The sequence below is a fragment of the Ursus americanus genome, chromosome 32 (assembly GCF_024610735.1).
Source record: "Ursus americanus isolate L20-20 chromosome 32, mUrsAme1.1.p, whole genome shotgun sequence".
NCBI lineage: Eukaryota > Metazoa > Chordata > Mammalia > Carnivora > Ursidae > Ursus > Ursus americanus.
The window spans coordinates 31669227-31683277 of NC_142158.1; the positions used below are offsets into that span (position 1 = coordinate 31669227).

Genomic DNA, 14051 nt, shown 5'->3' on the forward strand with positions numbered 1-14051 from the left:
CACCTGGAATATTCTGTGTGGAGGAGGGGAAAGTCTACTGGGTACATATACTTTTTCTTTTTTTTTCTTTTTCTTTTTTTTTTTTTTGGTGCACATATTTCTAACATAGCATTACAGCAGCAGCTCTCAGCCTACCACAGAGAAACATAAGTACTCAATTAATTTGATTGAATGAATGTGACTGATTGATCTTTGCAAAAAAAATTTTAAAAAGATTTTATTTATTTATTTGAGAGAGAAAGAGAGCGAGAGAGAGAGCACGATCAGGAGGGAGGGGTAGAGGGAGAAGCAGATTCCCCACTGAGCAGGGAGCCCAATGTGGGGCTTGATCCCTGAGATCATGACCTGAGTTGAATGAAGGCAGACACTTAGCCGACTGAGCCACCTAGGCGCCTTCGAAACAATTTTTTTGAGTATAGTTGACGCACAATGTTACATTAGTTTCATGTATACAACATAGGGATTGGACAAGCTTATGCATTATGTTATGTTCACCCCAAGTGTAGCTATCTATCATCTGCCACATATGCTATTACAATATCATTGACTATATTCCTTATGCTGTGCTTTTTATTCCCGTGACTTATTCATTCCATAATTCGAAACCTGTATCTCCCACTCCCCTTCACCCATTTTGCCCAGCTCCTCACCACCCCCCTTCCTGGCAACCACCAGTCCATTCTCTGTATTTACAGGTCTGATTTTGCTTTTTGTTTGTTCATTCGGAATTTTTTAAAAATTCCACATATGAGTGAAATCATATGCTATTTGACTTTGTCAGTCTGACTTATTTCACTTAGCATAACACCCTCCTGGTCCAACCATGTTGTCAAAAATGGCACGAACTCATCCTTTTTTTATGGCTGCGTAATATTCATAACTAATTCACTTTGCTTCTCTGCATGCACTTAGTAGGCACTTGGTAAGTACTTGTTGATATATTAATAAATACGTGCATAACATGAACATTTTACATATTAACAAAATTTCAAATCTATTTCTCACTTTGTGCTGCAGCCATACTGGGTTGTTTTTTTTTAACTCCTCTAACTTAACTACAGGAACTTTATGCATTCTGTACCCTCTTCCAGGAACATTCTCTCACTCCTCTCACAAATTTTGCCCTCCCGCTTTTGCTTAATCATAACTTCCTTTGGAAAGCCTTCTCAGGCCAATCTCTCCTATGATATATATACTTTTTTTCTCCTATGATATGTTCTTTTTTCTTTTTAAGAGATTGTATGTATTTATTTATTTGAGAGAGGGAGAGAGCAAGCAGAGGGAGAAGTACAAGGGGAGGGAGAGAGAGAATCTCAGGCACACTCCACACTGACCACGGAGCCTGATGTGAGCCTCCATCTCACAATCCTGAGATTATGACCTGAGCCGAAATCAAGAGTTGGGAGCTTAACCAACTCAGCCATCGAGGCAGCCCTCCTATGATATATTCTTTAAGCACCATTTCCTTCTCTGGACCATTTTCCACATAAATAATTTCACAACTGCTTGTGTCATTCTTTCTCTAATTCCCCCTATATTAGAACTTAGCTCCACAATGGCAGCAGGCTGAGGCTGTGTTTGGGCTTATTATTTTTTCCTCCAAATCCATCTCAGTGTTTGGAAAATAGAAGGTACCTAATAAATGCTTTTTGAATGAATGAATGTTAAATATGTAATATGATCCCAAAAACTATTTCAGGGAATCATATAAAAAGGCATAGAAAAGCTATCAAAGCAATTAGCTTAAAAAGGAAGCTTAAAATGATATGTTTCAAAAACACTATTTTCAAATAATTGTCCAGGATGATTGAGTTTTTAAATGTCTATTAATCATAATTGTGTGTGGTTATTTTTCATTTGTCTCTATAGATCAACACTGTCCAACAGAAATAAAATGTGAGCCAAACATGTAATTTTATTTTATTATTTTTAAAAAAAATTTTAAAAGATTTTATTTATTTATTTGAGAGAGAGAGTGTAGGAGCAGTGGGGAGGGGCAGAGGAGAGGGAAAAGCGACTCCCTGCTGAGCAGGGAGCCCAGTGTGGGGCTTGATTCCAGGACTCTCAGATCATGACCTGAGCAGAAGGCAGACGTCCAACTGACTGAGCCACCCAGGCTCCCCTAAACGTGTAATTTTAAATGTGCTGGTAGGCACGGTTAAAAAGTATAAAGAAAGAGATGAAGTTAATTTTAACAATATCATTTATTTAACCCAATACATCAAAAAAATTATCATTTCAACATATCATCAATATAAAAATGAGATATTTTACATTTTTTTTAATATACTGTTTGGAATCTAGCATGTATTTTACATTTACAGCACATGTTAATTGGGACTCAAATAGCTATGTGTGTCCAGTGTTTGCTGTATTGGACAACACAGCCCTGAATCAGTTTTCTGGTCTTCTCTGACCTGCTCTGTGCCTGTGAGGCTAGCAGCAGGGTTAGAATTAGCGAACTGGCAGCTGACTGGTCTGATTGGATTGCTCATCCATTCCTGAACTAATTGGGGTGGGGGAGGGGTGCTAAGAACTGGAATGATTTAATCAACCCAACCACACCTGAATCAATAAATATCATGGTCAATGGTGAGAAAGGTAGTTCCCCAGAGGAAATCAAGAGACGTTTACTACGACATAGGATCCCCATTCCCTGTCTCTACCAAGAAATACTGATATGGCCCTTTGAAGCTTCGTGCGGTTCAAGAGTGGTTTGGTGGTTGAATAAATTGAAAGTAACATTAAAATCATCCATAATTTAAATGGATAATTCACTTTGTATGCTGTTCCCAGAAGATGGAAAGTGTGTGTGGATGGCCATAGGAGGTTCAAAATGTACTCTGGAATACAGTTGGAGGGATTAAGAGGGCTCCACGGAAAGACGAGTGCTGGACGAGTATTACATACATAAACCAAAAAAACAGGAAAATGGTGGGAAAGAATAGGATACTCTTTGAAAAGAGCATTTTTTGAATAGAGATTGTCAGGTGATTTACGTACATACTTTCTTTAAGTCATTAAATAATTAAACAAACATGTTTAGGGGCGCCCGGGTGGTTCAGTCGGTTAAGCAGCTGCCTTCAGCTCAGGTCATAATCCTAGGGTCCTGGCATCGAGCCCTGCATCAGGCTTCCTGCTCATTGGGGAGCCTGCTTCTCCCTCTCCCGCTGCCTGCTGCTCTCCCTGCTTGTGCTCTCTCTCTGTCAAATAATAAATAAAATCTTAAAAAATATATATATACTTAAAAAAAAAACAGAAAACAAATATGTTTATGTGCTGTGCCCTAGATTTGTTTCTCGGCCCCAGGGATGAAGGAGTGACTACAACAGACAAAAGCTGAAGTTCCTGTGGGAAGAGACAACCCGTAACAGCCCTGCAAGGCTGGTATTATTATCCCATTTTACAGAAGAAAATAATTCTGAGACAGGTTAAGGGGTTCTTCTCAAGATACTTTAGTATAAGTAGGGGGACTTTGGTAGTTCAGATCCAGGACTGTCTGCCTTTAAAGCCTTTGCTTTGGCAGAAGAAAATAAAATTTAAAAGAGGAGGAAAGTTTACGCAGAGGAAGGGAATCAAATCAAGGCAATATAAGTGAGCCAGAAAAGAAAAACATATAGAGAAGGAAAGAAAAGTGAGAAAGAGAAACGGTTTGCTAAAATCCTCCCTCACCTGGGAAACATCCCAGCTTAGGCCAGCACAGGTCCTGGTGCAATCACTGTAGTTCCCATTCCCCCTCTTGCCCGGCAGTATGAAATTCCTAGTTTACAGTGAGAAAACGAAGGCTCAGAGCCATTAAATTTCTGTATTTTCCCCCCACTACGGATAAACCTTTTAGAGTCACAGTAGCAGATAATGCTTCAAAAGAGAATATCTGGGAGCAGTAAGTAAATAATGGCATATCTTTCACCTTGTGACTGAAAATACAACATATTATGATTTTTCTTTTTCTTGAGAGATGTAAATTTTAGCAATAAGTCTGACAGGACTGAAAGAGGGTAGGAGAGAGGCTTCAGGACACCGGACAAACTTCCCAGCTTAACTCACTATTCCAGAGAGAGAGATCTTAACCGTTTTTCGAGCATGATTGAGGTATTTCTCTCCCCGTAGCTAGCTATTCTTGTGGCTCTGTTTTTCTAGGGCGAGGTGGAAAACAGAGGAAGATGTGAGTGGTCTAAGGACCCGAGCCCCACCCTCAAGTCAACACAGCAACCTAGCTTCACTGAGAAAGGCCAGAAGTGCCCTTCTTGGCATTCGTTTGGGGACCCAGTATTTAAACTAATTCTTCTCCAGGAAGTTCTTCTTGATGTTATTTGCTAAAGGTGAGCGTCCATATGGCCTGACCAGTCTCATTTGCCTTTGAGTTTCTATTAAACATTTTGAGTCCGGGCTCATGACGCCACCCTTCTCTGCCAAATGCTGCGGTTTGGGTGAGAGGCGGGAAACCGGCCAGAGTCGGGCCGACTTTCCAGGATCTGTCTTTTCCATAGTGTGGGAAGTGGGCGGGCACATTCTGGTGGCAGCTTGGTCACACACAGCTCAGTGACCTTGGGAGAAACTCTAAAGCACGTTTGTAAACGTGATGGTCTTAATTCCCGTGTAGCCGTTCTCTAGGATGAAGTAATTAATGAATTCATCTACTATCTAAATCCTATTTGGAGCAAACGGCTCAATCGGTGTTTGGGAATGACGACAGTGGTGTTATGAAACCCCAGTCTATCCGGAGACGAGGGAGAGGGGACTGAGGGTAACTTGGAGGTCGGCCACGCGTAAACACCCGAGGAAGCCCCAAGCCTGAGGCAACCGGGGCTCAGCGGCGCACGTCTCCGCGGTCCCAGCGGCACCGCCAGAGCGCGCTCCCAGCAACCGCGATTCTCGTTGCGTCTGCGGCCGCAACGTCACGACCTCCTCCGCCTCTCATTGGGCGAGCCCGTCTAATCATGTGACTTCAGTGTGGCGTATAAATAGGGGCGAGGAGAAGGCGGTGGTCCGCCATTTCGTGGACGCCAGGTCAGCGAGAGCATCTGCGGGAGCCGGGCGGGGAGGGGAGCGGGAAGCGGGAAGACCTATCCGAGGGTGTGTGGATTTGAGCGTCCGCTTTCTAACCCCAGATCTCGGTAAGTGACCGGCGACTAAAGGGAGTTTAGTGGGAAATGGCACTTAATTGTAGCGCGGAGGGACCAGGGCCAATGGCGGCGCGAGGTTGAGACAAAGAGACGCCGCCGCCATTTTGTGACGTTCAGCATGGGGCGGTGGCGGGGGCTCTTGACCCATCAGAGAATGTACCTGGGCCTCGAAGTGGAGGTGTTCATAATTTTTCACGGGGCGTAGGGGTGAATTGAGAAGCGGGATTACCCGAAAGTTGAGGTGAAGGGGGGGAGCCGCTAACCGAATTGTACTCCGGGCCGCGGCCTTTCAATTTATGGCGCCTTTTTCCTCCCCCCCCCCAACCACGTTTTCTTTGGAAGCTACTCGGGAATTTTTTCTCACGTCACCAATCGAGATTGGACCTTTTGATCCCTATTACGTGGTTTCTGTACTCACCTGTATTTTCGTCTAATTTTGACTTTCTACACTCTCACCACTTTTTTTTAAACCGAAGGATCTTCCTTGGGTAGCATTGTTCTTGTAGTAGCTTCCCGTTGATAGTTACTCTGAAACGGTTTACGGCCAAGTTTTTAAAAACCAACCTCCGGCAATGATTTGGCCTCAGAACTCCTGGGTACAGGGTGGGGTCATACAAATCGGATGTGTCTGGACTCGTTTTTTTTAATTGGATAAGCCCAGAGTGAGAAGAACATGGTGTTCGTGAGAAACCCTTTAGGTTGAGTTACTGGGTTGGCTACTCTTTGCAGTTGAAACTGGTTTACAAGCTGATTCGATTTCATTGTAGAAGTGACTTTTTTTGAAGATTTATCAAATATTAGCCCCCGAAGGGCAGTAAATAATGTGCACTAAGAAATCCTCCTCCCCGGTGAAATTAACATAAATTTCATTTTATAGTGTGCAGTTCAGTGTATTCAGTACATTCCCAACGCTGTGCAACCATCCTGTTTAGTTCCAAAAGATTTTTTTTTTATCCCCAATGGAGATCTATACCTATTAAGCAACTTTTCCCCATTTCCCCTGCCCTCTTCCTCAGCCCCAGTCTCTGGGTTTACCTGTTGGATATTTCATATACATAGAATCTTAGTATGTGCACTTTTGTGTCTGGCATCTGTAATAGCATGTTTTCAGTATTCATCTTTGAAGCATTCATCAGTACCTCATTCTGAATATTCCGTTGTATGGATAATACATTTTGCTTATCCATTTATCTTTTGATTTTGGCTATTGAGACTAGTGCTGCTGTGGTGTGCATTTCTTTTTTTAAAAAAAAACCTAATCCTTAGCTGCTTGAGTGAAGCTGGTTAAGTTTTTGCCTGAGGGCATATTACCACTTTTCAAATGGCTCAGCCTTAGCTTCGTCTTGTTTTAATTCTTTATTTTAGGTTTTGTGTCTCCAGGATTTGCTTCTGAGCAAGTTATCCTACTTTTCTAACTGCTTTATTTTTGAGATTAATTGTAATAATAGTTTTTAATTTGGTGCCGAGATTGTAGTAAATGCTCTTTTCAGTGTTCATTTACCCCTCTCAGTTTTTCACAGGCGTTTTTTTCTTAATGCAATTCGTGCTGGCTTCCTGGTGGTTATCAGTACAGATGAGAGAGAAATGGGTTGTTGCTTGTTTGGTTTTTAGTTAAAATTTCAGCATTCTCTCTTAAGGATCTGTCACTATGTAGATTATTGCATAATTAATGTTTGGGGTATTCTTTTTGTTACAGAAATGCATCGTGATTCCTGTCCATTGGACTGTAAGGTTTATGTAGGTAATCTTGGAAACAATGGTAACAAGACTGAATTGGAACGAGCTTTTGGCTATTATGGACCACTCCGAAGTGTGTGGGTTGCTAGAAACCCTCCCGGCTTTGCTTTTGTTGAATTTGAAGACCCCCGAGATGCAGCCGATGCTGTCCGAGAGCTAGATGGGAGGTAATTAAATGACTAATTTATACTGATGATAAATATGTTGCTTGTGTTTTTAATACTTAAAATTCCTAGAATATGTGGCTTTTAGATGGCTTTTTGGCTATCTGAAGTTAATGTTGTTAGAGACTTACATAATAAGTCTTTTCCACAGTGAAAAAGGACTGAACAGTTTTACAGGAGATACACAGGAAGATTCTTTTAATTCAGGTGGCCAGTGAAGAGAATTAAGTTCAGTGGGTCAGTTCTCGGTGGGTGGATTTTTGCATCCAAAATGTGATTAAAGCGTTTTAATTTAAACCTTCCACGAAGTGTCACCTGTGGTGTCACTTTTGAATTGTTTCTGAAACAATTGGAAATCAAATACTCTCTTCAAATAAGAATGGCCACAAACTGACAATTGTTGTAGTTGGATGATGGTACACCGGGCTTACTATACCAGTATCTTGGGGCTCCTGGGTAGCATAGTCGGTAAGCGTCTGCCTTCGGCTCAGGGCGTGATCCTGGCATTCTGGCATCGAGCCCCACATCAGGCGCCTCCGCTAGGAGCCTGCTTCTTCCTCTCCCACTCCCCCTGCTTGTGTTCTCTCTCTCACTGGCTGTCTGTCTCTGTCAAATAAATAAAATCTTTAAAAAAAAAAACTTTTCCAGTATCGTTTACGTGTTTGTGATATTTAGGAAGGGTGGAATATGTAGCTATTTCCTTTTGTGTTTACGGTGTGCTCTTACTGGCTGATAAGTAACAGGTACCGGAGTCTTAGAGGGAATAGGTACTGCCCTTCTCCCCCACCTTCCTGGTCTTTGAAAACCATTGGATTTCATGAAACCAAGGGAAATGGTTAATCCTTAAGGTTCAAAAGTTAAGGGGTCTGAGGGTTGGCTGTAAAGCTGTATAAGAGGTCAGGTCATTTATCCAAGCAGATGATAGAAACCGTTTTCCAGGACCCCCACCTCTTCCCAATCACTGTCCAAAATAATGGTGGTTTATCTAAACAGATGTGGAACAGTGAAGAGCTGGGGGATTATTTTTTCACAACTATGCTCAGCTGCAGTTTCCCAAGTGTTAGTTGTGTGACCATTATGGGGAGATGGCGAGATGAAATGGCCAAAATGCTTCAGTTCACTGCTTTTGCATGGAGGGGTTGTGGAGGGAGGAAAAAGACTAGCAAATACAGAAAGATCAGTAAGTGCTGGGATCTCAAAGTCCCACCAGGATGTATAGATGAACGAGATCTTAGAGAATGAATCCAGGGTTTTCACACTTGTAATGCTAACAAATTAACATTGAGCCCAGTTATTTAGATTGGACTCGAACAAAGAACTAAAATGTAAGGAAGCTGATTTTGTTTATTAGAAAAACTTTTTTGCTATTAAGGATTCTACAGGCATTCAGGTGTGTACTTTGCAAAGAAACTAAGTAGGAGTGCTTTCTTTTTGCTTTTATACACATCTCTTAGAAAGTTTGGCTCTTTTAAATTTAATAATGTTTCTTCCCTTCTTAGAACACTATGTGGCTGCCGAGTAAGAGTGGAACTCTCGAATGGTGAAAAGAGAAGTCGAAATCGTGGCCCACCTCCGTCTTGGGGCCGTCGCCCTCGAGATGATTATCGGAGAAGGAGTCCTCCACCTCGCCGCAGGTACTTGAGAGCGTGTTTAGAGGTATTGGTGTAATGGAGTAGCTAATAGGAGCAGGTATTTCTCTTAAAGTTTGTTGGTGGGTTTTAAGCTTTGAAGAATTGGAGGTTTTTATGAAACATTTGCTGGGTGTAGTTCGGGGTATGTGAGTTGTGCTGAGTGTTGGCTTTTGTCTTTAGGTCACTGTTCATGTTGGTAGTCAGTAACTTCTATCTTGGATCTATCTTCTAGTTCATCTTCTAGTTGCATCTTTCCAAGTCTTCCCTTATACTTCAATTTAGGCCTTTTTCCATTTCTTGACTCCATAATGACAAACATTACATTCAACTCTAGCTCTTCACAAAAATGTGTTTTCTACTATTAGCACGATTGTAGTATTTATCAACCAGGCAGCTGTTGTAATGTTACAACTGGTAAAGTAGAAATCATTCTGAAACTAACTTAAGTCACTGACCAATAAAGGGGGCTAAAAAAGTAATCCCAATCATCTGTTCTTCAAACCCAAATAGGTGAGATTTCCGTTTTTTTATAATTGAAAATGGCATCATTCTTGGACCAGGCAGTATTGTCTGGATGCTAACTCCACATCTCCTCAAACCTCCAAAATAGTTTCTATAGGACTGAATTTACCTCCTACAGGTGAGTGAAGTCCTTCTAGGAGATAGGAGTTCAAAATCTTGCCCCTTTTGCTATTTTGAAAAACAAAACAACACACTGTTGCCCATCATAATAAAGAGTATTTGTTAGCTAAATAGATGGTTGTACTGATGGCTTGTTTTTCATTTTTTTTTTGTGCTTTTTGGTCCATCTATTAATAAAAATGAACCCCGTTACAGAGTCACCATCATGTCTCTTCTCACCACCCTCTGAGTCTGCATTAGCCAGTCAACTAGCCCTTTCAGCGTCATGTGACCAGCGCGCCCCATTCAGCTTGGCTGGTGTCGTTTCACATGACCCAGGCATGGCCAGTCGTCAGGTTGCACCGCCCTTTGGTTCCCGAGCATGCTGTTTTCTCTCAGCCTTCTCTCCAACCTTAACCAAATCGGCAGCAGCCACCTCGACCGCCCACACATTCCTGGCCAATCAGCTCAGCTGTTTATTTACCAAATGTCTTCACAACAACTACAGCAGCAGCCTTCGGCTAACAAAAAAGCAGGAAAAATCCACAACACCCCCTTCGCCAACCAACTAAATCCAACGCAACATCTGGCAAAACCTTTTCAGCAAATTCTTCCTGGCCGTCAGTCCGGCAGCCTCACCTCACCATTTCTAGCTTGTTGAAACCCAAAACTAGTAAGTTTTTCCTGCTTATACAGTTTACTGCTGGTTAAAATAAGGAGTAAGCGGCTTAAAGTAATTCTTTTTTCTGGATCAAAGGCTGGCTGTGCATAATTGAATGGTAACGTACATATATATTGCTTGAATAAAACTTTTAAGGGTGATAGGGAACTCATAATGTAACTAGACCTTCAACTGAAACTTATTTGCATGTGTGAGATGCCAAACTAAAAATTTTAATAACTCTAACAGATTTAGCTTTCCTTTCTAGCAAAAATTTGTTGAATCCTATCACCTTTAAATGGTTTTACTAACAGTTTTCAAATTTAAATTTTGGGGGTGAAGGGGGCCAAGCTAAGGTAATTTTTATAAGCCTAAACACACTCTTAAATGTGACGATCACAAATGCAGTTCTAATGTAGCACTTAATGGCATCAGTATTTACACCTAGCGCGTTTTCACAAAGTTACACTATCCACCTGGTACCTAAGTCTTGTCGTGGACTTACAGGTTTGCATGGGTTCCAAATACTGGTTTATGGTACTGTTTTTGGAACTACTTGTGGGACTATATTTTGGTGTGGTGTTTGGGTAGTGAAGTTAGTTTGACATGAAGTTTTGCATTGGACAGATCTGCTGTGAAGCATTCTTTGTTAAAGTGAATCCATGGTTGGAATATCTGCTTTTCACTTGAGCTTTTGGTTCCTTAATCCTTCTGTGCCTTTTTTTCTTTTCTGTTTTTTTTCCTGTTTGTTTTTTTAATTTTTTTGGTTTTATTTATTTATTTATTTATTTTTGGACGATGGGTGCCAGTTCTTCGGCACATTCACTGGGCCCAACAGTGAGATTGAAAAGTTGGGAAATGCCTCACGCCATAAATACTAATTGACAATTAGCCTAATTTTCCTGTTTCTGCTTTTAGATCTCCAAGACGGAGAAGCTTCTCCCGCAGCCGGAGCAGGTAAATAACTTTTTTTTTTTTTTGGCCGCATTCTCAGAAATGACAGCATTTCTGTTCTTAAGCTGTTTTCTAAATGACATGGTTAATGGTAAAAGACTTCGGCTTCAGTAGTGAATCAAGTGGTCTGTAGAGCCAGTGTTGCAGGAATGAACCAACTTTTAGTTTTTGATGATTTCTTACAGATGTTTGTTGTGTATAAATCTAAATGGTCCTGTTTTTCTTCCTGCGGTTTTAGGTCCCTTTCTAGAGATAGGAGGAGAGAGAGATCACTGTCTCGGGAGAGAAACCACAAGCCGTCCCGATCCTTCTCTAGGTCTCGTAGGTAAGATCTTTAATGACTTGGACTGTTTATGAACAATGTAGTAAAAACAGGAATTGGTCATCTTAAGCCATTTTGATTATTTTTATTTTCCATGAAAGCCTTTGATATAGTTGTGTCAGTTATGTATGTAACTTTCGTTCTTTTTTTTTTTTTTTTTTAGCCGATCTAGGTCAAATGAAAGGAAATAGAAGACCAGTTTGCAAGAGGAGTGGTGTACAGGAAATAACTTCATTTGACAGGAGTATGTACAGAAAATTCAAGTTTTGTTTGAGACTTCATAAGCTTGGTGCATTTTTAAGATGTTTTAGCTGTTCACATTTGTTCGTCTCTTGGAACAGTGACACATAAAGATGTAATTCTCTTATGATTTGAATGGATCATATGAGGCATGTAATATCAAGAATTGTTACTTTACAATGTTCCCTTAAGCAAAATTGAATTTGCTTTGAAGTTTAGTCCACATAGACTGATAATAAACCTCTGACTCCTGCCCAGCTAAAGCTTGACATTTAATATTATGAAAACAAAACTGGCGAATTGAACAAAGTCTTTCCATAGCTGGGATAATAGTATGCAGTTGTAGTGGAAGAAGCAGTCTTTAAAAGCTGGTGTGAACACAAGCCAGCAGGTAAAAATTAAGCTGCATTGTTAAACTAGATGAGAGGTTTAAAAAAAAAAAAAAAGGAATCCAACTAGTCTTCATACTGGGCAGGGGTGTCCAGTTGGTGTAGAATTGGAAGTTTTAAGCTAGTTTATGCTTTAGGTCATAAGTTCTTTATGTGATGGCTGTATATGAACACACAGCTCTCATAGCATTCTCCATTTGGTAGTTTGAAACTATTCAAGATACCAGTGTCCTGCCAGTTTAAGGGTACATTGTAGAGCTGAACTTTGAGTTACTGTGCAAGATTTTTTTTTTCATGCTGTCATTTGTAATATGTTTGTGAGAATCCTTGGGATTAAAGTTTTGGTTACAAATTGTTGTTTAACCTGAAAGCCTGTTTTTCCTTGCAAAACTAAAATCTGTGAGCTTGGTATCAAGTCCAGGTATAACATTCCTATTGGAAGCCATACTTATATTTTCTTGTAAAGTGCTTTTGAATTAATAAAATATTAGCATAATTGTGTAATAGTCGAACCCACTATTACCATAGTTCATGTCCCATGGAAATCAGTTGGTTACACAAATCTTAGAATTCTGAGGCACAGTTGAGGCTGAAGGGGAATTTTTGGTTGTCACCTACGTGATTGTTCGTACTTAACCATTTTTTAGGAGTAGGAGCCAGTTCAAAGACCATGATACTCTGTGACCAACATTTAAAGTGTAGCAACCTGGTACATTATAACCCAAAGTGACCCATTAAAAAAGACTTTCATTAGCATGAGACTTTCCCACAAAGCTTTAAAAATTGCTTCCATTTTATATAATTTGAGGTGTTGCATGGAAATTCTAAATTGATCCATCATGATGTAAAATTCGCTATATGGTTCAAATGTAACAGTGCAGAATTGAATATGGAGGCATGCATAACCTTCCTCTTAGAAATCCAGAGGAGTTGTAATTTCAAATTTTTGTGCAATTAGATTAAATCATACTGCAACAGTCTTGTGGCTTAGTTTCCTTAAATGTGCTACTTAAAGGTAGTTTTGGATTATGCTGTACTTTCTTTGATATGAAAGATGAGTCATTGCATTGAGTTCAGTCTATAAAGATTTTCTAAGATGTAGGCCCTAAACAAATAGTTTCTAGTGGTCCTTAGTAACCTTTCATGCAGGTACCAGCGGAGGAGGAGAGTCATTGGTGTCACGAGGTTAGAATTGTCAGATTCAGTATGAACCTTAGAGAAGACCTTTGAATATTGATGTACTGGGAATTCTGGCTTTTGGGGCCTTGAATTTTGGCATTTTCTCATAGCCTAAAACTATTCTTGTTCAGAACAAGGAAAGATAGCTAAGAGGTCGTGGAAGTAATACAGTATATCGATAATCACTCCGCTTTTATAAATGGACATTCATATGGGTGTTTTGGGCAGTATACAACTTGGAGAGTCTTAAGTTGGAAGGGTTTTTATAAAAAGGATAGTAGGTTATGGGTATAATGTGGCTTTATACAGAATCTAAGATAAAGTTGATCTCAGGGAGTTATCCTGACATTTGTCCAAATTTGCAATCACTTCAGAAGCCCCAACACAGTTTTTTATGGCTTGTAAAAAGTACGTGTGTGTGAGTGTATGTGTGTGTGTGTATATATATATATGGAAGATAGAAGCTGGTAAAATCACTGCACATTCGGCTTCTGGCTATTAAAAGTTCTGGTTACTGTAATTTCTAAAATTGTAAGTTTCATTAGCCACTTTTGTCCCTGCATCCTTTTGAGTTAAGTACAATACTGAAAGAGGTTAGTCATAAAAACTGAGCTCTAGTGTAATGACTACAGGTGTTCACTAGAGGTCACTTAATACTGGGTGATGATTTAAGAAAACAAGCATTATAGTTGGTTTTCATGCTTTTCCAGAAAAATTATCTGTGGTTCTCACCTAATTGGGGGGTACTTCTGACCGTCATGTCTTAAGCAGAAAGGTGAAGATGAATTAGCCAGAGAAATTTTAATTTTATCAGATGTAGATATCTCTTATCTACTGTTCATATACTCTCATAGTTCCTTACATAGTTGTGATCAGTAGATGGCATCTTACGTTTTAGTTAGACTCACCCATATATGGATGGGAAGTCCTGGTTGCTTTTTATTAGAGTTAATATGGTTCATGTTTGTACAGTTGTTCTTTATCAGGAATGGTGTTATCAAAGTTGTTTTTCAAAATAACATCCAAT

The 14051-nt window shown here is 40.2% G+C and overlaps 1 protein-coding gene across 1 annotated transcript; it reads left to right on the top strand.

The window, feature by feature from the left end:
- Window positions 1-4992: 4992 nt before the first annotated feature.
- SRSF3 (serine and arginine rich splicing factor 3) lies at window positions 4993-12349 on the top strand. Its single transcript, XM_045777819.2, has 6 exons — window positions 4993-5117; window positions 6823-7030; window positions 8527-8661; window positions 10859-10897; window positions 11133-11219; window positions 11380-12349. The coding sequence occupies exons 2-6, from the start codon at window positions 6825-6827 to the stop codon at window positions 11405-11407; spliced, it is 495 nt and encodes a 164-aa protein (XP_045633775.1). The 5' UTR covers window positions 4993-5117; window positions 6823-6824; the 3' UTR covers window positions 11408-12349.
- Window positions 12350-14051: the final 1702 nt, after the last annotated feature.

What these genes read in the sequence shown, in the direction of transcription:
- SRSF3 (XM_045777819.2), top strand. Translation starts at nt 6,825, where the DNA reads ATGCATCGTGATTCCTGTCCATTGGACTGTAAGGTTTATGTAGGTAAT. An exon ending in GTCCGAGAGCTAGATGGGAG is followed by an intron (nt 7,031 to 8,526) that starts GTAATTAAATGA and finishes TTCCCTTCTTAG; the next exon opens with AACACTATGTGGCTGCCGAG. An exon ending in TCCTTCTCTAGGTCTCGTAG is followed by an intron (nt 11,220 to 11,379) that starts GTAAGATCTTTA and finishes TTTTTTTTTTAG; the next exon opens with CCGATCTAGGTCAAATGAAA.